The sequence below is a fragment of the Melospiza georgiana genome, chromosome Z (assembly GCF_028018845.1).
Source record: "Melospiza georgiana isolate bMelGeo1 chromosome Z, bMelGeo1.pri, whole genome shotgun sequence".
NCBI lineage: Eukaryota > Metazoa > Chordata > Aves > Passeriformes > Passerellidae > Melospiza > Melospiza georgiana.
Window position 1 is genome coordinate 8,325,666 of NC_080465.1, and position 26,933 is coordinate 8,352,598.

The 26,933-nt window shown below is 41.4% G+C and overlaps 2 protein-coding genes across 2 annotated transcripts in view; both read left to right on the plus strand.

Annotated features, from left to right (window-relative positions):
* The first annotated feature begins 8,014 nt into the window (after positions 1 to 8,014).
* Positions 8,015 to 10,286, plus strand: ARL14EPL (ADP ribosylation factor like GTPase 14 effector protein like). The gene is made up of 3 exons (XM_058044498.1): positions 8,015 to 8,125; positions 9,582 to 9,721; positions 10,064 to 10,286. The coding sequence occupies exons 1-3, from the start codon at positions 8,015 to 8,017 to the stop codon at positions 10,284 to 10,286; spliced, it is 474 nt and encodes a 157-aa protein (XP_057900481.1).
* Positions 10,287 to 21,543: 11,257 nt separating this feature from the next.
* Positions 21,544 to 26,933, plus strand: part of COMMD10 (COMM domain containing 10) — a 101,606-nt gene continuing 96,216 nt past the window's right edge. Inside the window, exons 1-4 of the mRNA XM_058044315.1 lie at positions 21,544 to 21,635; positions 21,806 to 21,896; positions 24,684 to 24,794; positions 26,528 to 26,683. Of these exons, the coding sequence (XP_057900298.1) occupies positions 21,604 to 21,635; positions 21,806 to 21,896; positions 24,684 to 24,794; positions 26,528 to 26,683 (390 nt within the window). The 5' untranslated portion in view covers positions 21,544 to 21,603. The remainder of the gene's footprint in view (positions 21,636 to 21,805; positions 21,897 to 24,683; positions 24,795 to 26,527; positions 26,684 to 26,933) is intronic.

Consider the following 26,933-nt stretch of genomic DNA (forward strand, 5'->3'; position numbering starts at 1 on the left):
GACTGCAAACAGCAATGAGATATGAAAAAAACAGTAACAGGAACAATACTAATGACTGACAGTACAAGAAAGAAGCAAGATTCACATAGAAACAATACCTGACCTGTCCTTCCATTGGCCCTGAAAGGGACCTCTTCAGAAAAGACCCCCTTCCCTGTGGGGAATAAGAAAAGCCTTATGGAATAAAGACCTTTTTCACCTTTGGTAAATCCTGTTCTGTTGACTTTTGTTCACCAGAACGCACTCTGGGAAGGGTTCAGCTGTGGGTAAAGGTGAAGGGCTTGTCGAGCCTCTAAGGGGAGGAAATGATGCCTTAAGTTTTAGCTTTCGTATTTTTCAGATTCTGTGGTGCTTTACTGTGTAGCTCTGAGCTTCGTGTTAAGTGTTGGCATGGATTCTCTTCATACAGTAGACAGACAGAACAATCCTTTTCCTTGAGACTAGGGACAACGGGTACAAGCTCCTAGCCCAAAAAGTATAAACAATGGTTAATTGAAAAGAGACAAACAAGGAGGATGTAACTTCATAACCTGGGGCTATAACTGGACAATTAGCTCCATTATGCAGATGGACCAAAACTTATAAATCTGTGAGACCTCGTGACTGGTCATCTACTTTGTGACTATTTTTGGTCCATCTTGGCTGTAACCCTGGCCAGGCTCTTGTACTGCCCAAAGTGTATTCATCGAGGCCTTTTAGTAAATGCCTACTTTATTCTTTAACTCTGTCTAGCCTCTGTTCTAGGTCAAACTTATCAAGGCATCAGGATGAGTGGGTTGATAGTGACCTCTTGTGCGAGGCAGGGATCAGTCTGGGAGACATGCGGACACCACGTGAACAGAGAGTGTTGTGGTGTGTTTTTATCCCCAAGGGTTTGTTTCTTTCCCCCTGGCATTGTTGGCTTAGTCTGAGTTGCACCCTCGCACCTAGCTGTCAATCTTACCCTAAGATTTTCCCTTTGTTGTAGAATGTTCTCTGCCCCTCCTCCTTCTGAGGTGGGCCCTGCCCCCGGCTCTGGAAATCCCCTGATACCCAAAACTCCATTGGCCTGTTTGAACTCTTCCCCTCCCCTGTGTTAACCCACTGAGCGGCGTGAACCCCGCCTAATGCTCCTCCCTGTCACTTTCCCTATGGGCTAAAAATTTGTACCCTCCCCTGAGACCTTCCCTGTATAAAAATCCCTGCACAGCTGTGTTCTGTGTCTTGTGGTGCTGGATCCTGTGTAGAATACACCTTTTAGGAACCTTTAAAAAAGACCTCTCCCTCATTCTTGCCCCTGCCTTCAACACTGAACTACTAACACTGAAGTCCTACAGCTGTGTCCTGGACTGTGCTGCTTTCTGGGAAGAGCCACTCCTGGCGCACGGCCGGGAGCTGATGGAGAAACTCGGGCACTGAGTCAGGAGAGCTCGCTGGGTAAAGCGATGCGTGAACGACGCCACCACAGCCGCAGCCAGCAAATGAGGGCCTATTTTCGTTAGGTTTTGGTTAAGTTTCAAGTATAGAAAGGCTTGATTCTTTACAATAAACGATCTTCTTTGGAGCTAGCAAGGAGGTCTGTATGTTTTTGTTCTCATTGCTATGGTTCCCCTGTCCCTGGCAATGATGTGGTGGTACAGAGTAACACCCATAACATCACTATCCTGGACATGCTCGCCCTGCAATTATTGCAAAAATTAACTGTCTAGGTGGAACCAGGACAGGGCAAAATGGACTTGACTTGGGGAAAATAATTTGATTCTTTTGCTATTAAAATAGATGCCTAATATTTGTTGCCCATTAAAACAGCCTCTGATAATGAGAAACAAAACAAAAAATTAACCATCCCCCTACTTTTCTTTTTTCCCAGGCTCATCTTCATTCCCAGCTCTTTCACCTCCGCTCCTAGAGTAGCCCAGTGGGAAGGAAGGAAGGAAGCGGATTCAGCCCAGTCCCGAACCACTCCTTTCTGACATTTCCTCTGGAAAAGGGGAGCTGGTTTGCTCTCCCCTTGTGCCTCACACAATTCTTGCATGTTCTCTTCTGGGCATCTTGGCCACTAGAATCATCTCCCAGATGTTATGAATGAAGTTCTATGTGTCTAATTTAATAAACAACAAAATTAGAATTTTAGCAGCAATTTTAATTGAGCAGCAATTTTATATAAAATAAATACAATCAAATATAATCAAGCAGGTATAAAAATAAATTTGGCAATGGTTCGGATAAAGTATATGCAAAACCAGTCAGGGTACAGGGGAGGTTTTCTCACCCTGCCTCCTGTACAAAAAGCACGGGAGTCAAAACACAACTTATACACATGTTCATCAGTATTTTCCTGTAAATCTCCTCCTATTTTCGATTCTTAAAATCTACATCACTATACTGCACAGCCCATGCTCCAGTTGTTGCAACGTGGTCTTTTGGCTTTTTGGTGGCCGCTTCTGACCCAGGCTTCTCGTCATTGTCACTGTCCTCTGAACAACCCCACAGGTTACACATGCGCCCCAAGTCTTGTGTTATAGAAGCCAGCATTATATTCCAAAAGTAAGCCTTATTATTTCATAGATACCTGGAATCATTTCAATTTTGTCCATTTCAAGGCCGATTCTCTAATTATCCCGAGGCCCATTCCATTTTGGGATTTTACTTATCTCAAACTACGTCTGGTATCCTATTCTCTCATGAACATCTGAGAACGTCTGTTTTGTGACACTAATTACTTATCCTTTTCCTCTACTACTTTTTAACAAATATTTTCTAAAATATCAATATAGTTGCAATTGTTAGCACGAATCATATTCATTTATCACATGGACATTGATGTACTTCCCCCCTGTCTGTTCCACCCCTTCCACCCCACCCCATCCTTACAATGACTTGCCAAATAGAACATGCAGGAAGAGGCAGAAAGACCTGATAAACTTGGTTGTTTGGAAAAAATGAGGGTAAAGAGAGGAGGGGGGGGGGGGATTTAATTATAAAATGGGAGGAACAGCACTCTGTCAAAATTTTAACAATTAAATAATAGAGATCTGAAGAAATATTTGTAACAGGAAAGAGCATCACAGATCAATTGATTACACTGAAAAACATGGGTTTTTTTTCTTTTTCAGCTGCCCCATTTGTCTCGCTGTAGGTCCTACTGAGCACATGGCAGGCAGAGTGTGTTGGGAGGCTCAAGGAGCAATCAGTCTGACCCAAAAGCTCAGGAGAAATTTAAGACATCTGCTCCTCTGCACCTCCCTCTGCCCAGGTAGGAACATCTGTATTGTATCTACCCAGGTGTATTTACAGTCCCGTGCTCACGGCAGAGAAAACTTGTCCCTAGAGGAACCCACAGGAGTTTCACCTCTGAAAACAATCTCTCTAGATGTTACCTGAGATTTTAATCTTCCTATGTTTACATCCTTATAGCCTGACACACACGCAGTAGAAGTTTTTCTGAGCAGATTGCAAGCTACATGTTACCACGTATGCCATAATAAACAAATACAACTCATGCACAAGCAATTCAGAAAAATTCACGTACACAAGTATAATTAACAAAGTGGAAATCTCTTTCAAAGTGGAAATCCACTTTGTAATTAAGCATAAGACGGTTTAATTACAATTTTTATACTGATAGAGTTAAATTCTGTTTTCTTCATCAAGTAGAATATGGAGAAAGAAGAACCTTGGAAAAACTATGAGAATAAAGCAGGTTGTAGGTTTTTTGGTTTTTGTTTGTTTTTATATCAGTACCCAGGATACTGTGATACTTTTTTTTCCCTGGAGTGATTTCTGGTTTATTTTTCACAACAAAAGCCCCCCAAACCACTCTGTGAAGCAAAATGTATACATGTAGCTACACATGAATACATGTGTAGCAGCATTTGCATCACCTAGCTAAGGTCTGCTACTTGAATTATGTATCAACTTTTGGGTTTAAAAATGTTTGGAGGGAAAGAAAAATATGGTAAATTAAAAAATCTACTTGCCTCCATCTGGATTATAAACTACCTCAGAGAATGGGTGGGTACAGCTGATTAAGATAAAAAGACACGTTGGGCTATTTGTCTAAGCCACAAAAGGAGAATTTGTAAGACAACAGTTTCAAATGCTTAGGATTTAGCAGTGTTGCAGAGAAGAATAATGAAAGCCATTAGTGATTACAGCATGCTGAAAATTGGCATCTGAAGGTATCAGGAGAAGGCTGAGTTGTCTGAAGTAGTGCAACAAATAAACTTGAAAGGCAGCAAGCTGAATCATGAGGTTGCACATCACTTCAGGAACTGGGGAGCATATTTATTTTTGACTTCTGGAAACAGTGAATCAAATCAAGAACATTGTATCTAAAATGGTAAAATATTTCTTTACTACAGCCCCATCCTAAAATTCATCACTTTTAAATATTTTTAAAATAAAAAATGCAAAATTACAAGGTATTTTTCGTTACTTACCTTAAAAAAACCCAAAAAAACTCTAGTAAATACATTTGCTTTGTTGTTCACAGAAGCAGATTAGAAATTAGAACTCTCATCCCAGTTTATCCAATTTCTTTATTTCCACTCTTTGTGCTCAGTACTATGTAAAAGCCATAATTAATGAGACAGAAAGTGTGAGGTCCTTTAAGACAGTTACCTGGCACTGTCTTCAGGCTGCTTCTCTGGGGAGCACTATTTTGATTATTTGTCTTCTGTTTCAGTCTCTCTGGGGCTGATGTCATACTTCCAGTATCAGAAGAATTGTGCAACAGTAAATGCAGGCTGTGCCATTCCCCTCCTTTCTTTGGGAAGTACACTTTAAGATTACGGAGACCCTCCTTGCTCTCCTGCTGTCTGCTCTGAACTGAACATACACTCTTCAGAACCACAGGTTTTCAGAAGGTAGGTAAGTACCTGGCAGATCTCTTCTGCCTATTGTATGACAACCAGAAATTGCACATGATATTATAATTAACTGTTTAACTTCACCTACAGGAGCCCTCACTTCCAGATGCAGCAGAAAATGTCTGGGTTTGGGAGGGAGAACTCATGAGGATTTGTGTTATTTTGCTTGGAGAGGGATGTTTTGCTCCTCCAGACCCCTGTTAAAGGATAGGCCATTGTAGTGTCACCATGTTTGTCAGGGTTCTGGTAAACCAGCTGAGTTACAAGGGATGATTTCTATTTCTTCATCTGGCCTGTGTTTCCTACCTGGCTTTAAGGCTGTCCCGTGAACACACATGCACATTTAGAGCTGTGAGAGAAGGTACAGAATAGATGCCAAGTGGTCTTCCCACAGCTTTACAGTTCAGTCCATAGTTGATCTGAGAAAGATTAATTTATTCCTATTAATTTGGCTGGCATCAGATGTCCCGTAGAATTCCAAGGTATGTACCTGAATGTGCCACAAAATCGACTGCTGGTTCCTGAGCTCACAGACATCTCTGCAGAATTAGGGCTGTGAGGAATGTGGGACTGTAGGTCTGTCTAATCTGCGTGCGCACAGGGGGATTAAAGGCACAGGGGCAGCATCTCTTCTTGCCCTGGTGAAGGTGATGAACATGCTCACATATCTCAGCCAGAACCTCTCTAATGGCACAAACAAATACTACTTGAAAACAATGTGAATTCACTCTGGCAACCCCTGCAGAGACACTAGCTTTAGGCTGCTGACACCAAACAGCCTGAAGTGTCTGGGATGCTGGTCACCACATTTCACACCAGCTGAAACATGTACCTGTGCAATGTGCAGGGAGCATAAACAGAAATATTAAATTCTTGAAAAAATAGATATAGGAAAATATTTCTTTTATAACAATCATAAACAAATGTAATTCCTTCCAAATCCCGACAACTTCTGAAATTGTTCTCTGAGCAGAAACATCTGTGTCACGGATAATACTCTGAATATAACACAGCCTCTCATTTTCTTCCTCCCTTACTCTGTTTTTGGCCTGGTCAACTGTTTCAAGGCTCTGTGCTGAAATTGCCAGTACTTAGCCATACACTGTAGCCACAATGGGATGCTCAGCTATGGGTGATCCTCTCCAGAAAAGTACTTGCTGTATTGAAAAAGCATGGGAGAACACAGGTTTTGGTGGAGGAAGAGTGCAATTGGTGGTTATCCTCAGAGTTGAAATTTTTATGGAAAAGAACAGTGTTCAGTGCATTGCCCCCAGATTATCACTACAGTCAAACTAAAATTGGTAGAAGAAAAAAATCTGTTTCAGGACCAAGAATACTTTTCTTTGTATAATTAGGTTCTGCAGACTTCATAGTGGGTGTCTGTGTCTCCCTCATTTCCATCTATCCTCAGAACACACAGTGGAGGATAATCAGTCCTGCTCACTTAGTTATTAATTTTTTGTTATCTCTCCTGGAGATTTAAATTCAACATTATGTACTTAAAATATTTGTATGTGGAGGCAGAAGTCTGCTACATTCTCTGCATAGGATATTTCTGCTGAGCTGCAAGGGCATTTGAAACACATCTGTGGAACAAGACGTGTGTTCTTTTCTGCTAGTATTTAAAATGAGGTCTCTGATTTTGTGTGTTTGGTTCTAGATAACTGTTGGGACTTAGTTGTCAAAGCAGTCAAACTTTTACACTGCCACAGGAGTATGGAAGCTCTCCATGCTTACACTGGTAGCTGCTGATGGCTTTTCTGCTCCTGAACCTGGTGTACTGTGAAGAAACAGGCATGGATGACAATCATGCATACTAATAAGGAGCTTTAACAATGCTAGATGTATTGGACTCAAGAGGAAATGTAGGAAGCAAATCCTTACCAGGACTCCAACTTGAGCAATATTTGCCTTCTTTTAAGTGCTGCCCTTCATTCTTTATTCAGTTGTGGACTCCTAACAAATGTCCAGTAGGAGAGCAGGCTCCCCCATCCAGTAAATATTAATTGCCTGCTAATAGAATTCCTTTTTCAACTCTAAAATGATACTCAAGTCCCAGAACTAAAACAGTTGCTGTCAAGCCTCCCATTGTGAACTGTGTCACATCTGTCATTCTTCAGGTTACTGAAGAGAACAGGAACCCCCCTCTGAAACTGGCTGAAGGCTGTTTCACCTCTCTAAAAGACATTGCCCCCAGGTAATAAAAAGTCACTCCCTTGTGGTTCCTTTTCTCACGATGACTGTTGCCCTGCAGGAAGCAGCTGCAAGAGAGGAAACCTAAGGCTTTGACTCCTGCTTATCTTGGAGAAGTGAAGGTCCTTCGGCAGTGGGAAATGAAGATCTTCTCTGGGGCAGGGTTGGGGCAACAGTCCTGAAGTGCAGGGTAAACTGACAAAGGCCCCTGTGCTGCATTTCAGTGGTGATGAGGGACATTGGGTAGCATGTGGGGAAGGGTTGGAGGAACTCCAGAAATCTTAAATTATTTCTGGTTGTGTTGTGGGTTAAAAGTCTGAAGCAGTGGTGCATAAAAAAATTTAACTAAGTATCCGCACAAGGTTGGGAAGAGGTAGCTAATATCCATGCCGAAGCTATGCTGATGGCAGACAGGCAATGGACGGCATTTGTAGGACAGACTCACAGGGCCCACAGACCTCCGTAGGTACCTTGCTAGCAGAGTGAGTGATGCCCTTTTTCCTATTAAACCTAAACCGTCTACATTCTACTTTATTTTTAAAAAGTCTCTCCCAGGGGAGTGAGACTGAGAAGCCAGGCACCCGACGTTCCTTCCCTGGGCCGCGCTCTCCGGGCCCAGCGCCGCGGGTCCGCAGGGAATGCCGGGGCGGGCGGGCGGGCGGCGCACGGCTGGGGCGGCAGCGCCACCTGCGGGCGGGTGCGGGCACTGCGCCGCTCGAACGCCTGCGGAGCTCCGCGCCTGCGCAGTGAGCTGGGGCGGGTGCGGTGGCGCGGCTCCTCCACGTGCTCGTGGTGCTGCCTAAGGCAGTCTGAAAGTCGAGCTTGTCACCGCTGTGCTCTTGCTGCTGATTAGGAGTATGTAAAAGCCCTGTGTGGATATCACCTGCTTACCTTAAAGCGTTAAATTAAAAGTCTGTTTATACCGTTGTGTATGTTTAACAAATATGTGCTTATTTCACAAGAGTGGTCAAATGAGTGATCTCGTGGAAGAAAATGGCAAGAAAAGCTATTCTTCCCAGGAAACATCTGCAGAAAAAAATGTGTCTCCTGCTGAGGACTACTCAATAAGACACAAAAATGTGGTATGACTTCTCCATATTTTATTATCCATTATTATCTCCATAATTATTATTATTATGACTTCTACTATTTTATTATCAAGATATTTAAAATTGCCTTCAGCTTTTTCCGTCATTACAAAAACAAAGAGCTGGAGTCAAGAGGGAAATATCAGTAACAAGAACAGTGAAATGCATCAAGTTTGTAATGCAGTGATTTAAAGGCCTAAGAGCAATTCTAAGGAAGTAGGGAAACAGAAGAGTAGTCTTAGAGGAAGGAATATCACCATTCCTTATTTATCTTTTGCAACTTAAAATTGCATTATTTATGATCACGAATGGTGATGATGCTGAAAAATCTACCCCAGAATCCAAAGCAGACATGTCTGAATAAGGTACATGAGATTGCCCTGTATGTTTTCAGGAGAATGCAGCTGAAGATGCACAGCATCACCACCTTGGGAAAAAGTGCACTCAAGTGCATGGACATTCCTGAATTACTGTATCAGCAGATTGGGCTGAATGGCCACTGCTTTCCCCTGAGAAACAGTGAAAGTGCTCAATTGTTTGTGGAAAATCACTGTGAGCTCTGATGGGAATGACACCCTCCAGGGAAGCTAAGAGATGGCAAGGCAGCTCCATTTACATAACAGAAGAAAAATATAAATTTGTATGTATTTTTGCGCCTTTACATAATGAATGATAAGTGTCAAAACTTACAGTCGTTGTCCAAAGGGAAATTGTTTGACATGATGCTTATGTTGCAGTGACTTTAGAAGTATCTGTCTATGTATGTGGACTGTGTGGAATGGTAATACACAGAGATAATATTTTAGTTTCCAAAAGTATTCAGCAGTTTTAACTAATTGTAAACATGAATTCCATAAAATTGGCAGAAACAGTGCATCCTCCTATTTCTCAGAAAACCATGCTCAGTTGAGCTTCTTTGTTTTTGTCTATGTGTTGGAGGTTTTTTTTCTCATACTTCTCACTTGTGCAAATGTTTTCTTACTGTACCAGTTGCTCCTTCAGACATTTTTCTTGCCCTCAGATTGTTTGGACATAGATAGTTTCTAGGCATCTGAGGAAACAGTGAAAATAAGAGTGAATCCATTTGAGATGCTTATAATCATAGTACTTGTTTTTACATTTTAGATGAAGATGAGAACAAAACACATAATTCTGTCTCTCACATGGCATCTTGCAAACTCCATGCCACTGTACCAGAGTCATGTATTCAGAGTTATGAATACAGAGTTGTATGTCATGTATTCAGAGTTATGATTGTTCCATCCCCAGTCAGGATGCACAATCGGTAAAAGGAATACTTGATTAATAGTCAGACAAACATTTTAAACAATCAATATGATCTTATAAGTTATCAGGAATATTAATTTTAATGTAATTCAGAAGTCAGTGAGGACACTTGAATATGTTTTCTAATTGTACTAATTACAAACTTTCTGTTGTTCATTTATAGCAAAAACTCGAGAAACAATTAAAATGCTTAGCCTTTCAAAATCCAGGACCTCAGGTAGCTGACTTCAATCCTGAAACTAGACAGCAGAAAAAGAAAGCATGCATGTCACAGATGAAACAAAATTTTTTTTATGAGTCCAAGTAAGACCTCTAATTTATTACCTGATTTACTTTAAAAAATGGCTGGTAGGCTGTTCACTGAACCTAAACAAAATTAATAAAAGCATTGTATTTTTCAAAATGATTTCTTGGGAAAACAAGATTTTTCCGTATGACTTTAAGGGAATTTTGATATAGTATGGCATGCATTCATTTTTTAGTACCAATGGCTGTTGCAAATAGGGTATAATGCTGGTATTTCATTTTGCTGTGAGTTTGCTAAAGACTAAATACTTGTTGTACAGATGTTTCCCACATGTGTTTGATTTAGTGTCTGAATGCATTGAAGCATTGTCTGAAAATAATTTTTCTTCTCGTTCACAGATTTACAAGGAAGTATGACAAACATGGCAGGCTGCTTTGTAATGACATAGATTTATGTGACTGCCTGGAAATGGACTGCCTGGGTTGCTTCTATCCTTGCCCCAAATGCAACTCAAACAAATGTGGGCCAGAATGTCGCTGCAATAGGAAATGGGTTTATGATACGATTGAGACTGAAGCTGGGGATGTGATCAGTGAGCTACCATTTTTTGTCCCTGACTGATTACGTTCTGATTACGTTAGGTTTTGTGCCTGAATATTTTTCTTTTAAATTCATGTTTTATTAAAGTAAATCACCACCTGGCAGAGATGCTTGTGCTTTTTTTATTGCTGCCTACCTAGCAAGTTTTAGCATTCCCCATCAAGTAAAAGTGTGTATTTCATTCTTCCTCATCTTTGTAAGCTTTGCTGAGGCACCTAGTCAATTCTTTCTAAATCTTGACTTTCTAAAATTGAAGGTATCTGAATTGTTATGGGGAGATAATTTTCTTACCCTGGGAAGCTGAACTGCTTTACTTGTAATGAGGGTTTTTTGCCGATTTCTCTGCTTGTTCAATTACTCAGATGTATGACACAGCTCTTTCTTTTGTGTAGGCTTGTCCAAGAGCCTTCTCATCCTGATGCATTCATTCCTTGTATAGGTGAGACAGGAGGCATTTGAGATAACACTGTTCTTTGAAACTAGGTCACTACTTTCCATGTTTGTCTGTATATTAAGCAAAGGAGAGTGGAAACAACTCTCTCTAAGCAATTCTTTCTTGCTGTCCAGGTAGAAAAACTGAAACCAACATGTACAGTCTGCACTATTTTTTTACAGTATGTGGCACGTTAAATGTCCACTGGTCATTAATTATATGGCTAAACAGAGTGGATATTTTTCCTTCTGGACAGAAAAATATCTTTAGTTCCATAAGTTTCCTCTTCAGGTAAGACATGACAGATTTTAAATACAATAACTTACACCCAGTCTTCTTATGAGGTAGGTATTCTCATTCATGATAGGCATTCACACTCCTTTTGAGGAGTGAGAGTCCCTCTAGATCTTGAAGGCAAGAAGGCTGCAGATGGTTGCAGGTGATTTCCAGGAGCATGCTGCTAGTGGGGGAATCATTCCTTGGGCCTAGTGCTTGTTTCTTTTTGAGGAGGCTCTCCCAACTTTGAACATGGCACCACTTTTCTCCCTTACCACAGGCCATTCTCTGTGACAAAGACCATCTGCTCCAAGACAAAGATACCTTCCAATACATGAAACTTGGGAACTGATCCCAAGAATGTCTTAACATCAAAATTTCCTTCTGACTTGCTACCTTGGAAAAATTTTTATGTTCCTTTCAGCTAATGACACCTTAAGCTGGTACAATGTAGGCAGCGTGGGCAGCAAGCTGGAGGAGCTGGAAGCCATTGTGCAGTGGGAATGCTGTGACACAGTCACCATCAATGAAACATGCTGGGACAACTTGCACAGCTGGAGTGCTGTGATAGATGGCTGTAAAGTTTTCAAAAGGGATGAGTGAGGAAGGAGAGGTGCGGAGGTAGCCATGTAGGTTAGGAAGAGTTTTGGTTGTCTCAAGCTCAATGATTATGACAATGGGGTTGAGTGTTTCTGGGCAAGAATCGGAGAGAATGATAACAAGGCAGATATCCTGGTAGGAATCTGTTATAGACCACCAAACAGAAGGGAGTGGCAGATCAAGTATTCTATAAGCAGTCTCACAATTTCTTGCCCTTCCTCTCTAGGGGATCTTCAGCTTTCCAGATGCCTACTGTCAATACAATACAACAGAGAGGGAAAACAATCCAGGAAGTTCCTGGAGTATGTGTAAGACTATTTTCTGACACAGCAAGTCAGTGAAGAGAAGGCACCTGTTGGACCTGTTGTTTGTGAACAGAAAAGAACTAGAGGTCTGAGGCAATCTTGGGTACAGTGATTATGAAATGATAGAATTTTCAATTCTCAGAGAAAAAAATGGAGGGGGTCAGCATAACTACCATCTTAGATTTAGGAAGATCTGTCAAAGGGCCTGGTTGTCAAAGTCCCTTAGGAGGCAGTCCTGAATGGCAAAGAAGTCCAGGTTTTTAAAGAAGAAAATCTTCAGCTGCTCTCATGTGCCAAAAGACAAGCTGATGTGGAAGAAGGCTATCTTAGCTGAACAGAGAGCTTTGGCTGGAATTCTGGGTAAAAAAGAGAATATATTACCTTTGGAGGAAGGGGAAGGCAACTTAGGAGAACTAGAAGGATGTTGTGAGGTTATGTAGGGAAAGAAATAGAAGGGACAAAGCCCAGAAATTAATCTGTCTACTGCTGCGAAAGACAACATAAATGTTTTTATGAATACACCAAACGTTTTCATAAATACATAGAGAAGTGTTGGACAATGTTCTCAAGTACATGGTGTAGCTCTTGGGATGTCCTGTGCAAGACTAAAAGTCCCTTCTGACTCAGCATATTCTGTGATTAGGTGACCACAAAAAAAAGGAAGGCTAAGGAGGACCTCATTACCTCAAATATGTGGGGAGATGCAGCATGACAAAGGATGAAGAAAAGGCAGATGTGCTTAGTGCCATCTTTGCCTCTGTTTTTAAAACAAGACAGGTTGTTCTTTGAGTCCCCAGCCTCATGAGCTGGAAGACAGGGATGGGGATCAGAATGAAGCCTGCATATTAAAGGGGCCATGACCACTGACCTGTCATATCATACCCAAGTCCATGGGGCTGGATGGGATTCACTGAAAATTACTGAGGGAGCTGTCAGCAAAGCTCACCAAGCCACTTTCCGTCATGTACCAGCACTCCAGGATAACTAATGAAGTGACAGATGACAGAAGGTTGGCAAATATTATGCCAATCTATATGAAAGGTTGGAAGGAACATTCAGGGAGCCATAGACCTGTCAGTTTGGCCTCGGTGCCAGAGAGGGTTGTGAAGAACATGCCTTCACTTGGCGTGTATGGGGCTACTGGGGAACAGGCACAGCCAGTTTGGGTTTAGGAAAGGCTGGTCCTGATTAACTAACTTGATTTTCTTTTGTGGCAGGGTGACCCTGCCTAATGGATAAGGAAAAGACTGTGGATGTCTATCTGGACTTCAGTAAAGCCTTTGACACTGTTCCCCACAGCATTCTCCTCGAGAAACTGACTGCTCATGGCTTGGACAGGGGCACTCTGCCCTGGTTAAAAACTGGCTGGATGGCCAGAGAGTGAAGGTGAATGGAACTATGTCCAGCTGGAGGCTGGTCAGAAGTGGTGTTCCCCGTGGCTCAGTGTGGGGGCCAGTCCTGCTAAACAAGTGGTTTGAGTGCTCCCTCAGTCAGTTCAGAGATGACACTAAGTTGGATGGGAGTGCTGACTTGCTGGAGGGTAGGAAGGCTCTGCAGAGGGATCTGCACAGGATGGATTGATAGGCCAAGGCCAGATTCAACAAGGTGAGGTGCTGGGTCCTTGGGCCACAACAACTTCATGCAGGAGTTGGAGCAGAGTGGCTGGAGAGCTGCAAGGAGGAAAGGACCAGGGCGTGCTGGTCATCAGCAGCTGAACATAAGCCAGTGTGTGTGCAGGTGGCCAAAAAGGCCACTGGCTGGTGGTGTAGCCATGAGTACCAGGGCAGAGATTGTCCCCCTGTACCAGGCAAAGGTGATACAGGGGGACAATGTGTGCTGTGTCCAGTTTTGAGTGCTGTGTCCAGTTTTGGGTTCCTCACTACAAGACAGACCTTGACTCTGGAGAATGTCCACATTCTGGAGTAAGTCCAGAGAAGGGCAATGGTGTTGTTGAAGGATCTGGAGCACAAGCTCATTTAGGAAAAGCTGAAGAAGATGGGGGTGTTTGTCTTGGTGAAAAGGAGGCTCATGGGAGACTTTATGTCTCTCTACAACTATCTGAAATGAGATTGTAAACAGATGAGGGTTGGTCTCTTCTCCTGGGTAACAAGTAATAGGATGAAAGGAAATGGTCTCCATTTGCACCAGGGGACTTTTAGATTGGATTTTAGGAAAAACTTCTTCACTGAAAGGGTAGTCAGGCATTGGATTAGGCTGGCCAGGGAAGTGGTGGAATCACCATCCATGAAAGCACTCAAAAGGCATGTGGATGTGGCACTTTAAGACATGGTTTAGTGCTTGGACTCAATTATTTTAAAGAATCTTTTCCAACCTAAACAATTCTATGATTCTATAAAAACACTCACTACCAAAAGAAAAAAAAAAAAAAACCCCAAAAAACCATCATAGGTATGACACTCTGTTTGGTAAATGGATCTAGTGATGTTCTCTCATATACTTCACTGGTCCCCAAGTATCCTTTGACTTCTGCCAGGAGTCCAAATAGCTCACATAATTTCTTAAGGTAGGTGGAAATCCTGCTCATAAGTCAGGAGTCAGGAACTGTTTCTTGTTCCAAATGTGCCATAGACTCATTCTAGATTTGATGGAACAAGCAGCTCTTCAAGAAGATAAAGTTAATTTAAGTTGGCAGGAAGATGACATAACTGACATAACTTTGACATAACTTCAAGATCCAAAATGGACAGGTTTGAATTATCATCTATTTCTTTTTATTTTAAGGGAAAAACCTAAATAGTTTATCACATGGATTCCTGTGGTAAGGCTACATGTTACATTTTCTGAGTAATGTGATTAATACCAGATTGGTGGAAATCCAATTGTTGAATTAATTTATGTTACTCTGTGGTTTTTAAAATGGACTGTGACTCAGTCACAGTCATAGCTAAACACAAATTCAAAGAGAATTCCACAAAAACACACTTATTGCAACCTTGGAAATAGAGCACAAAACCTGAAAATAAAAGAAAGGTGAGAGCCAAGATAAAGAAATAACAGGGCAGAGGCAGTTCTGCTGTGGTTTGAAAATAACTCTACTAGTGCAATGATCCTGCTAACTTTTCCCCAAATTCCTGATGAGCAGTTCAGATTGAACAAGTATAATTCTATTGGGCAGATGTACATGGGGAAAAAGAAAACATGTTACACGTATTTTTATATGGATTGTGAAAGTTAGTGGTAGATACAAATAGCAACATAGTGCCCATATTTGACAGTTTTGTTAGGAAATTACATACCACCACACTGCATGTCATTATGGTTTTAAATCCCTTGAGAGAAATGGCAGAGAACATTTTATAGTCTCTTGAGAGATTGGTTTTGCTCCAGATGACATCAGTTCATTTTACACCTTATAAATCAGTCTAAACAGAATATGATTTCCCCTATGCAATACGTTTGCTCTAGAAAACTGGTTAAGGGGAAACAGATCAATGAACTCTTCCTTAAGGTCTGTGTGTCCTTCTCTCTCTTCCCAATTCTTCCCCTCCTCCCCAAATTATGCCCTTGGAACAAGTAGTGACTCTGCAAATCATTTTCCTGTCTTTTCCTTGTCCATGTGGCTGCTTTGCTCATGGCTACAAGTGATCCCATTGTGGCTTAATGAAAGGGGAGAGTATAGATAGATACATTTGGAACTATACCCTAAACTAAGATACCATCTCTCAATCTCTCAATTCTGTGCCTAAAAATTGATTCAGTTTGTTTAATTTGAAATTATTGTGTCTTCCACTGTATTTGCCTTGCTTACAATCATTATCTATCTGGGAGGAGATATTAACCCTCTGCTTTATTAGATGTTGTTACTACAAAGAAGCCAATCTCAGGGAAATGAACACTGTGTTCCCATATGATTTTTGCATAAGGATACTTCTTTCCCTTCTAAGCTCCTATGGCTTGGCCATTGTCTTATTGGAGTTGTTTTAATTCCAAAGATTACACTGTGCACCTCCTGCCTTTTATAAACTTGAAAATTCAGAAAATAAAATAAGATCTATGCACAGCATCTTGTTGTTTGCCTTCATTGCACTGAGTTAGACAACAAGCTAGGAATCCACCCACTAAGGACACTCTATATTTGACAATGTGTCTATTTCTCCACATCTGAAGATTTCACTGAGGAAAAAAACCACAATAGGTGTCCTTTCATATTGTACTGTATACTTACAACTGCTTCTACAACAAAGGCCAATTAAAAGGAAATATTAATAGAATTATTAGCATGTGGCTTAGGAGAGACAAAGGAAGAGCCATTAAATATTATGACTTTTAATATATGAAAGTACGCGAAAGACCATGAACATCTGAGGCTTTATTGGGTGAGTTAAGAGATAGAAGTTTGGAATATGGCAGACCAAAGCTGGAGCACAAGGCTGGGCAAGTTAGCCAGCTGTAGCAGGACCACCCCTCTCTTGTCTACCTCTATTTCTCTGCTACGAGAAGGGACACACAATGCTGATTTTCCCCTTGCTTGGTATTTGCAAATCCTTCATGCAAAGTTCCACAGTGAAAATTTATATAACTTCTGAAACACAGACTAGGAGTACAATAGATCAGAGCACTGTAAAACAACAGGCAGAAAATTGAGATCTTCTTTCCCAAACTAAGGTCCCACATTTCAATATAAAAATTGCTATGGGATTCCTGTCCAAATGGGAACTTAAAATTGGATAACTTAAGTAAACCACAAGGTATTCAGCACCTTCAGTGCTTTAAAAGAGTGAGGAACAGTCAGTCCTGCGAAAAGTCAGAGCTGTGGTTCCAGAAAGTCTACATATTTCAGTTACAAGACCACTAAACAGTTCCTCCTGGCTTAAAATTAACTTCTGCATATGGCAAAGTGCCATTCAATCCCACTGCATCATTAAAGCAAAAAAAAAAAAAAAAAAAAAAAAGAGAGAACAGAAAAAGAAAGATACATTTTTGAATTCTTTTCAAGACTATTTTCATTATCCTTTTAAAGACCTTCTATAAGAGCACAATTGAACTTTGTCTATATCCATCCCATCCTCTGGTAGAATACAGATTTAACTCACTTTAGGGCAAAAAACCAAAAGAGATGGACTAAAGAAACATAGACCAATCCTTTCTGAATAAATATTCAAATATCCTTAAATACACATTTGCACCAAATGCATTACAGTTGCTACAGCTCTTTTGAGTTGGCATGGCAGGATGGGGTGATGAGGGGAGAGCAGTGGATGTTGTCTACCTCAGCTTCAGCTGAGGTAGACATTGTGTCCCACAGCATCGTTGTAGTTAATGTGGGAAATGTGGGTTAAATGACTGGACAGTGAGATGGATCAAGAACTAGGTGAATGTCAGAGCTTAGAGGATCATGACGAGCAGAGCAGAATCCAAGCAGAGGCCTGTAGTCAGTGGCATTCCTTAGGGATCAATACTGGGTTTTACTCAGTCTTACTCACAGTCTTACAAACAGTCTTACTCAGCCTGTTTGTCCATGACCTGGATGAAGGGGTCGAATGCACCCACAGCAAGTTTGGTGATGATACAAAACACCTGAAGGCTGTGCTAACCTTCAGTGCATGAGCTGGAGATGAGCTGGAGAGATGGGCAGAGAGAACCCTAACAAGGTTCAAGGAAGGCAAGTGTAGAGTTCTGCACGTGGGGAGGAAGAGCCCCAAGAACCCACACAGGCTGGGGGCTGACCTGCTAGAGAGCACACACTTCTTGCATACAAGTGCAAGACTTGTATGTCTGCGTGCATACAAGTGTGCGTGTGCTATACCAAATGTGGGAGAAATGCTGCTGTCCTAGATTTTTAACTGCTTAAATTAACTTAAGTTACAAGTTAAGTTAAATGCTGTTGAATTGAAGTACTAGTTTCAATTGAATTGAAGTTCTAAATGCTATTAAATTAAGTGCTGTTTGGCCTTTGGGCTGTATTCCCCTTTTTCCTTCCCCTTTCTATCCTCAGTGTGCCTTGACCATCTGGTAAGTAGTAGAGAGGGCCTATAGAATCTATTATATTAAACCTGTTTTTACTGATACTTTTGCCACTGATTCTTTAACCAATTTTAAAACACTCATTCATGACATGGGTGCAAGTGCAAACCAATAACAGATGAACGGATGTTTGAGAAATCACAACTTTTTTACCATTCTTACTTAGTATCAGAAAAGGTATTAGGATAAAAAGTTGTGTAATAGTGCACTTGACAGCACCTTGTCAAGTTAGCTTCATTATTTATTGTTTCTAATCTCTCTTTCCTGTGTTTCTTCAGTGAGCGTCTGAACACAGAATTATACAGGGTAGAAGAAGCCTCCAGAGCCCACAAGTCCAACCTCCCGTGTCAAGCAAGTCCACGTGGAGCAGGTTGAATTCTTAGTGTTCATTCTCCTGATTATCCATTTTAAATATTCTTTTGATGCAGCAAAGTGTGAAAGAAAACACCTTAAAATAGGTCCAAGTTGTAATTCTACAGAATTGGCGGCACATCTAAGCAGCACATCCAATATCTGTATCAACTGTAACTTTGTGAAATAATAAGAAATTGTTTAGACTTCCAGCTGCTCTTGCTCATTTTGCCTGAACAAACTTTATAAAATTCTGCTCTCAGGGGAGATTTCCTAGAACAAAAAGATTTGTTGAGTTTTTTTCAGTGTGGAGCAAAACACTCATTTTTCTTTTCTAGTCAAGTAAATTTCTTGCAAGAATATTGCATTTTTTTTGTGTGTGTTTTATAAAAGCACAGAAAACCAGATGAATAGTTGAATACTACTGTATTTCATCCCAAAACAATAGCTTGAAAAACGTAATGGCCATTCATAACAGTGACTGTGGGTCCACCTTCTGGTATAAGTTTGTCTCAGTTTAAGACAATTTAAAAAGTGTACAATCTGAAAAGAATTGCTTCACCTTATAGTTTTAACCAGTCTATTTCCACCATAAGGAGAAATGAATATGAGTTTTCCTAACACGCAAAACAGCGACAGGCAAAAAATAACAGTGAATCACCATTAGATACAAAATTGCTAAATGTCATTGGCCCTCCCGGAAAAAAGAGAAACTTTAAAATGGTGGAGTGACCGCCCCTCCAGGACGGCGGCCTCCCCAGCTGGCAATGCGGTTTGAAAGACGAAGGGAAGCTGGTGGCAAACCTGTCCTGGGAAGGCAGGAGCTTACAAAGCAGATCTGGTGGGCACTGCTGGTGTGCCTCTGGCCCCGCAGAGTCAGGCTCTGGCTCGCTGGGTGCTGGGGCTGCTGTCCCACCCTGGGCTCCGCTGGCATTGGCGCTGCGGCTCCTGAGCCATCGCTGTGTGGGGAGGGAGCAGCAGGGAACAGCCAGGCTCTCGGCACCGACGTGTGGGTGACCCGACCCAGACTGGCTCAAGCTTTGCACGGTTGACGGGTGTTGTGAAATTCACGACGGGTGTTGTGAAGTTCACTCTGAAACGGGTTCTTATTGTAAAATGCAGCTTTTTGGGTTGCTACTGTTGTGAGCCCAGAAAAACCCACCTGAAACAACATCTACCTTGAGCAAAGGCCACGAGGATAAAGAGCTCTTGGCTTGGGTGCTCCAACATTTTAAAGGGATTGGCACCACCCACACTTGCCACGCAGTTCTGCTTCTGGCTGTGGCGCTGGGCCTTAAATTGTCAGTAACTATTTTGGGCACAGATAGGTATGGAATCCAATAACATTTTGGATTTCCCAGGACAGAGTATAGCACAAATATGTTTTAAGTCTCAGGCAGGAATTCTCTGCTTTCAAACTCCAGTTAGAATATGGCCATGTCTCTCACAGGGTTTATTTTTCTGCTAAAGTTGCTTCTTAAGGCCAAGTCTATTTAATCAGAAATTATCTTTTCAGATGTTCTGGCTGCAATGGTGACCATATTGAAGTTGACCCTACTGACTAAATTCCCTTCAGTTAATAGAGGCAAGATTTCAGCATATATGTTTATAAAACATTTCTTCACAGTACTCTCAAAAATTTCCAACCTTTTCCCTTCCTATCTCTTCAGGTTACCATAATTTATTACCATTCATTACCTTCATGACACATATTATAAACCTTTGCAGCTACATTCTGAAGAAGTCTTCAAAAAAATTTTAATACTTTTCGTTGGCTTCCTAGGAAAACAAGGCTTATGCAGTTATGCTGCCTGTTCCTCTGTTCGCTCATCCCATTGTCTTTGATCCTGTTTTTCAATTTCAGCGAAACCTGGTGGAAAATAGAGGTCTCACAGACATTAGATCCATTTGTGAAAAATGCCAATCACTTGTTTTTAAAATTTTAAAAGTTTAATAGTAATAAAATGGTTATAAAAAATAGTAATACAATTAGAGTAATAATAATTTGGACAATTTGAATTAGGACGATATGAGACAAATATGATAGAAATAAAGCATTACGGACATCTGGGTACCTTTTTCTGGGCAGCATAAGCCTGAAAAAGGACCCTCGTTAACATAGGATTAACCCTTAAAAGCAATAGCCTGTTGCATATTCATACATGCAACATTCATACATTCATACTTCATACATGATGCATAAATTCCATTCAAACACAGGATTCTGTCAACTTCTTCCTCATAAGCCTAAGTGTCATCCTGTCTGTGCTTGGTGGGAAGAAGTTTGTTTCTCTTGGTAATGGATCAATAAATTCCCTTTCTCTGAAAGATTTAGGTATCTGTGACTGCTATCTCACTGCGAGTCCTTTCTTTAGAGAAAAAAAGTATCCTACATAACATAGTTTCTATTTTAACCTTTTGTTATAACCTAAAGTTACTAGTAGTGTTACTACACTACTTAAGAGAATTATTACAGCATTACTTTCTAACACAACACCTATAATATTCATTTTAATAGTTGCAAAAAGCCAATAATAAAATACACATTTTTCACACATTCAAGTGAAGTAGAAACACTCAATTCAACGCTTGAAAGTTAATGGGTCTGTTCATGTAGCTTGAGAACCTTGTACTTGGCCTGAAACAAGGCACGGTGTGCTCTGTGTCTTATGCAGGGGAGTTCAATGGCGTGGGACGGGGTGGGACTCTGGGAGCATTACCTGGGCACAGGTTGTTTGGGGAGGGCAGGAACTGTAGATTCCATGGCCTCCAGAACAACTCGCTGTTGCTGCAAGGGTGGCAGCTTGCTTTGACAAGGCTACAAACAAGGCCTACAAACAAGGATGGTGACGACAGGTATTTTAGGGCTGACGGTGCACTCCCACACGGGAACAAATGTCCCTGTGGTTCCTGAGGGGCTGAACAGCGAGGGCTCAGGATGAGCCTCAAGGATGAGCACTGGTCCCCGCTGCCTGCTGTGGGCACCAGGGCGGCTCGGAGCCGTCCCCGCCGGGGTTCAGTCGCAGCCCTCGCCCGGCGAGGCTCGGCACCTTCACCCAGGCTACCGGCGACGAGGCGAGGTTAAGGCTGGACCTGAGGAGGAATTTCTTCACAGAAATTGTGATTAAACATCAGAATGGATTACCCGGGGAGGTGGTAGAGTCACCGTCCCTGGGGTGTTTAAGGAAAAAGTGTACGTGACACTCCAGCGCTGTAATCTAGCTGACATACTGGTGCCCGATGATGGGCTGGAGCAGGACGATCCCGGATGTCTTTCTCCACCAAGCTCATCCCGTGATTCTCTGGGTCCGCGCTGCCCTCGCTGAGAGCGGCGCGGCAGCGCTTGGCCTCGCCAGGCCGCCGTAGGGGGTGGGCCCGTGCCACAACCATGGCGGCGCCCGTCGTGCCGGAGAGCGACAGGTACCGGCGCTCCGGCGGCGCGGCTCCCGCCGGGCCGGGCCGGGCTGGGCCGACCCGAGCTGGGCCGTGCGGGGCGGGGCGGGGCGGGGCGGAGCAGAGCAGGTACCCCCAAGATGCCGGGGCGCAGCGGGGCCAGGGCCCCTCTGACACCCCTCCCTCCCTCCTTCCAGCATCCGCCGGGCCGTGTCGCTGCTCAACGCCGTGGACCCGGGCCGGTTTCCGCGGCTCCTCTGCCGCCTTCTCCAGAAGCTGCACCTGAAGGTTGGCGGGGAGCCGGCTGGGGGTCGTGCGGCGCTGGGCGGGGCGGGGCGGGAGTGGGGGCTCGGCGGTGCTGGGAGGACGCGGGGCCGGGCCTGGCCGGAGGTTGGGAAGCGCGCCTGCGGAGCCTGAGCGCAACCTCCGCCCCTCCCCGCTCCGCTCCTTCCGAAGGATTTTAGATCTTGATTTCATTCATCACTAGTTCTTCAGAACTGTATCGGGAGGATGAAGTAAAAGCCGGTAACAAATGGCCTGAGAAGGTGAATGGCATGCAAACGAGTGATACTTGTAGCCCGCCTCCCCCAGGTGCTGCTGCCTCCGAGGGCGCTGTCTGAGGACCCCCGAGTTGCTTGGCCTTTTGCAGAAACTCCTCCTCTGCCCTCACGAATGTTGTCCACAGAAATCGGATTTGATACCCGGTTTGCAAAAAGCCAGTGATTACACGCTCGAGCGAGACATTGATTATTTATTTCAGAGTTGTGCAGGCTCGATTTTCAGTGGCATTCCCCAAGGCAAGCACCCCAAGCATCCAAACTTTTTACCATTTATACATCTTAGCAAACAAAGGCTTTAGTTTTCATTGGCAATAAGTTACATAGTTCTTGTTGGTTAATATTCTGTCTTCTACTGGTTAATGATTGTCTCACTTCCCAAGAAGTAGTCTGCCTACTCTTTCTTTTTTTTCTCTTTGAGTCACTGGGCTTCTTGGGTTTGTGGTCTGTGAGCCAGTGGTTGCAGATTCCTCCCAGGAATTACCTTTCACCCAGTCAGAGCTAACTTCAGCACAGTTGCTGAATTGGCATTATCAGTTTCTCCCTTGGGAGTTCTGCCGAATGTCCTTGAGGCCCATAAATTCTGCATTATTTGTGTTCACTGTTGGTGGTACATCCTTCTTCCCAGGTTTTGTTACCCTTCCCCTTGGTCTGAGGTCACTGATGCATGTCAGGCCCTAAACCTTAGCAAGGCAATTCTTCCATCAAGTATTTTGTCTTTCTGAATCTTGCACACCACTCAGAGCTTGTTAGCTGCTCTGTGTTTCATGGGTTAATTCATCTTTCTTCTTGATTAGACTTAAAAGTATGCAAAGATTAACCATCAAAGAACATCCTTTCTTAAGAAAATGTTACATGTTCTGTGTTTTACAACACAAAGGAAGAACCAAATGGGTGTGCATTTGTGGATGTCCAACAACTAAAAACACTCTGGAATTGAGGATAAAAATTAAATCCAGAGCTTTTAGTGAATATTTCTGTCATCTTTGCATAAGACGATTATTGATTGCGAAATCAAAAGAAATAAAATAAAAACAGAGAAAGAAAGTTTTTCACAGTGGTCAAATGTCAAATGCAGGCTAACTCTGAACTTTGTACTAAATATTGCTGGGGAAACTGAAAAATGAATCTTACACCAGAAGTTATTTTGTTAGTTTCATTGTCTTACGGTGTCAGATTTTATTTATTCCATTGCTATGTGTTTAGAAAAAGTATAAAAAGAAACACAGAATTTGTTTTCTATACACATATGCATATAGGCTGAATGGTAAAATATTACAGGAGCAGCATGGAAAAAAATGCAAATATATTAAAGATTGTAAGTGTGGGACTGTAAGGACTAATTTGATTCAGCTGCTGGTTTGTTTGTTTGTTTGTTTTTCGTTAACATCACTAGCTTGGATGCCACTGTTATTGCAGAGAGTTTTCTCTGTTTTGCATGGATATTAACTGCTAGGTAACAGGAATGCATCACCAGCTTTTTGTTTGTTTGTTTTGTTCTTTTTCACTACTCCATAGCATTTTAGTAGCTCTTCACAGGTTTAATTGTCATTTACATGAGCTGAAGTGGTTATTGTAATTCAGCCCACTCAATCTCATGAGTAGTTTTACTTTCTAAAGTACCTAAGTAACTAGTTAAATTGCTGGAAGCTTGAAATGAACTTCATTGCCTTAGCAAAGCAGACACTGGGAACTCTGTGTTTCCTTTTAACAACTAATGATTCAAATAATGTTTCCATTTTGATACTCTTGTTATAAACGTTGTGATCATTGAAAGTTTTGTGTAATTGCCTCATTTTTTTATTTGGACAGCTAAATTGTTTTGCTTGTCTAGCTTTGCAATTTTGGATTGCTAAGTGGTCTAAATGTCGTGTTTGTTAGTAATTGGGTTTTAAAAGAAGGCAATATCTGGATTTTAAATTACTATTTAATTTGCTGTAGTATAGTAAATACAAATGCTGTATTTTAAAAGTACAGCAGATTCTCAATTGTCTTCAGTAACTCAGTAGGCTATAGATTCAAATTTGACTTTCAAAATAAATATGCATTAGGCCTTTATTTCCTTTGCAACAGCATGGGTGATTTTTAGAAGGGTATCCAGAATGGAAGACGCATACATAACTAACTTAACTATAGTTTTGCCTTCTGTTTTCTGGGGTGTGATTTAACTAATGCAGTTTGTATTTTCCTTATTTTTATTTATAAAAGTTTGTTGGAGATGATCTGATAATTGAAAGAATAATATTTCTGTAGTGTCTATGAGGTACAAAGAGAAAGCTTTTTCTTCTGATGTATGTCAGATAATCCTGTGGTACTCTGTAGGCCTTTAGTTTTTGTTTTCAGTGAGAGGAATTGAAACTGCTTTGTGGTTTCTGTTTAGAAACAACTGGATAGCTGCTGTGTTTATAAAGATGAGGGGAAAGTTTTGATTTTGATAAATATGGTCCTTAAATAAATTGGTCCTTTGATAAATTGGTCCTTAAATGAAATGTCAGGACTAACCATTTTTGTGCTTCAGGCTGAAAGTACCTTCAGTGAAGAGGAGGAAGAAAAACTTCAAATAGCTTTTTCATTGGAAAAACAGGATCTTCATCTGGTTCTTGAAACTATATCATTCATTTTGGAGCAGGTATTTTGTTTTCACTATTAGGCATTAATAAATGTATTTTTTAAATCCAGCTATAGATTTCAAAGATAGGATGGTGAAGTTAAGAAGGAATTAGTGAAAATATATCTGTAGTATATTTTGTATGTTTTGGGGTTATGATTTAACTGCTTTTTGTTTCAGGCCTTTCTGATTTGGATGGGACTAAGTTCCTTTGTACAGTGGTTTTTCAGCTAATGTAAAGATAAATAATATAAGTGAGGTCTGCAGAACTCCAAGGGAACTCTTGAAAATTATGAGATATAGTATTCTCTCTTATTCATCGCATTGAGCCAGCCATGCATTTTTAAATTCTTGTGAGGAAAATCCTAGATAACATTACTGAGCACAGCTTAACTTACTTTAGGAGTCAGTTATAGAAAATTTTCATGCACAGAAGCAGACTGTACTGAGGTGGACAGGCACAACTAATGTAGCTCAAGAATTTGGAGGAGTGGATGACTGCATGGTGTAGCACAGTGCAGTCACCTTGTAAACAGAGAAGGCTTTCTGATTCTGTGGTCTACCTCTGCTAAAGCTGGGAAGCTGTTGTATTACCCAGTAAATATGGTAACTGTTTTAAAAATTGTTAAGCCTATGTTGTTATCTACCCATTTAATGTAAATATAGAAAGTAGAGTCTTGTACAGAGGGCACGCATAATGATGGTCTTTTGGTGGATTTAAATCTGATCCTTTCTTACACATGTCAATTTATGATCAGTTTACTTAATTAACACATTCCACTGTATTAGAAATAAAACAAATAATCCTCCTCATGGCTCCCATCCACCAAAAATCAAAATAAAACCTGAGGTCACCTCCAGACTGGAATTTTTTTAAATTTTCATCTCAGCAAAACAGCAGAATTACCTTGTCCTGATTTCTCAGACTGCTTAATTTTTATTATAATTGCTGAAGATGAGCAGAAAAAGCAGTTAATTCTCTTCATGATTTTTATGCATTAAAAAAAAAAAAGAGGGAAGAATATTAATATCTTCCCAAAAAAAGAGTCCAAGATGGACTACATGTTGGATGAGAATTCTTTGTTTTCCTGCTGATAGTTGTGCTTCTTGGAGCAACTGCTTGTTCTCTCAGATAATAACTGTTTTAACAGCACTTTGGTCTGTGGAGGTATTATAGATAAAAGGACTACCCTACAGTTTTTGCCATGTATGTCACTTCTTTTTTTAACCTGACCTGGTGGTGACACAATCCTGTTTTGAAAGTGAAGAACCATTCCACAAAAAAATTGACCCTAGTAGGGAAGTAATATCTAACCCATTCAGTTTAGGCAAACTTCCTGGTTTTTCAGAATATTGTCTTGTAGTTTAATTGCGCTTGAATAGTGTGAATTTGGAAAAGTTCACCTTTCTTGATGGTCACAATTGGCTTCAAAGCCCATCTGTTTTTCACGGATAGCTGCTTTGTGATTATGTACAGTGGAAATCTGTACATATACTCAGATCTGACTTGTGTCTATATTTTTTTTTGTAGTGTGTCTATCTTGAGAAGAGTAATTTGTTACACTGCATTTTGAGATAGTTACAGTTTTCCATCTAGCAAGTAAGAGGGTTAAGATGAAAAGGATGCAGATAGTTCCCCTAGTGGAGTTGCTAGTAAAAATCTTGTGTGAACATGGTGGACATTTGTGCTAGAACGGATCTGCTACGACCTGTAGAACAGCACTTGGCAACAGCAGTTATTTTTCCTTTAACAGGCAGTCTACCACAATTTGAAGCCTGCTTCACTGCAACAGCAGCTGCAAATCATTCACCTGGATCAAGACAAAGCCGAAGCATTTGCTAGTGCATGGGCAGCTGCAGGTCAAGAGACGATTGAAAAGTTCAGGCAGAGGGTTTTGACCCCTCAGAAGGTAATGTGTGCGGCTTTTCTTCTGAGAGAGAATAAAGTTGTATTAGTTCAGTTTAAAGCAAAGAGTTTTAAACTAAGGTGCAAAGTTTGTGACAAGCCAGGTCACTTACAGGTACTAGATAAATTTGATTGAGACAGTCGAATTTTGTTGTCTTAAAGAGATGTTACATGTTAGCTGAGCTGCTCTAACTGCTGGAACCCAGCTATATATGCAGTATTAGCAACCTGCATAGTGTTTGTGAGCAGACTTT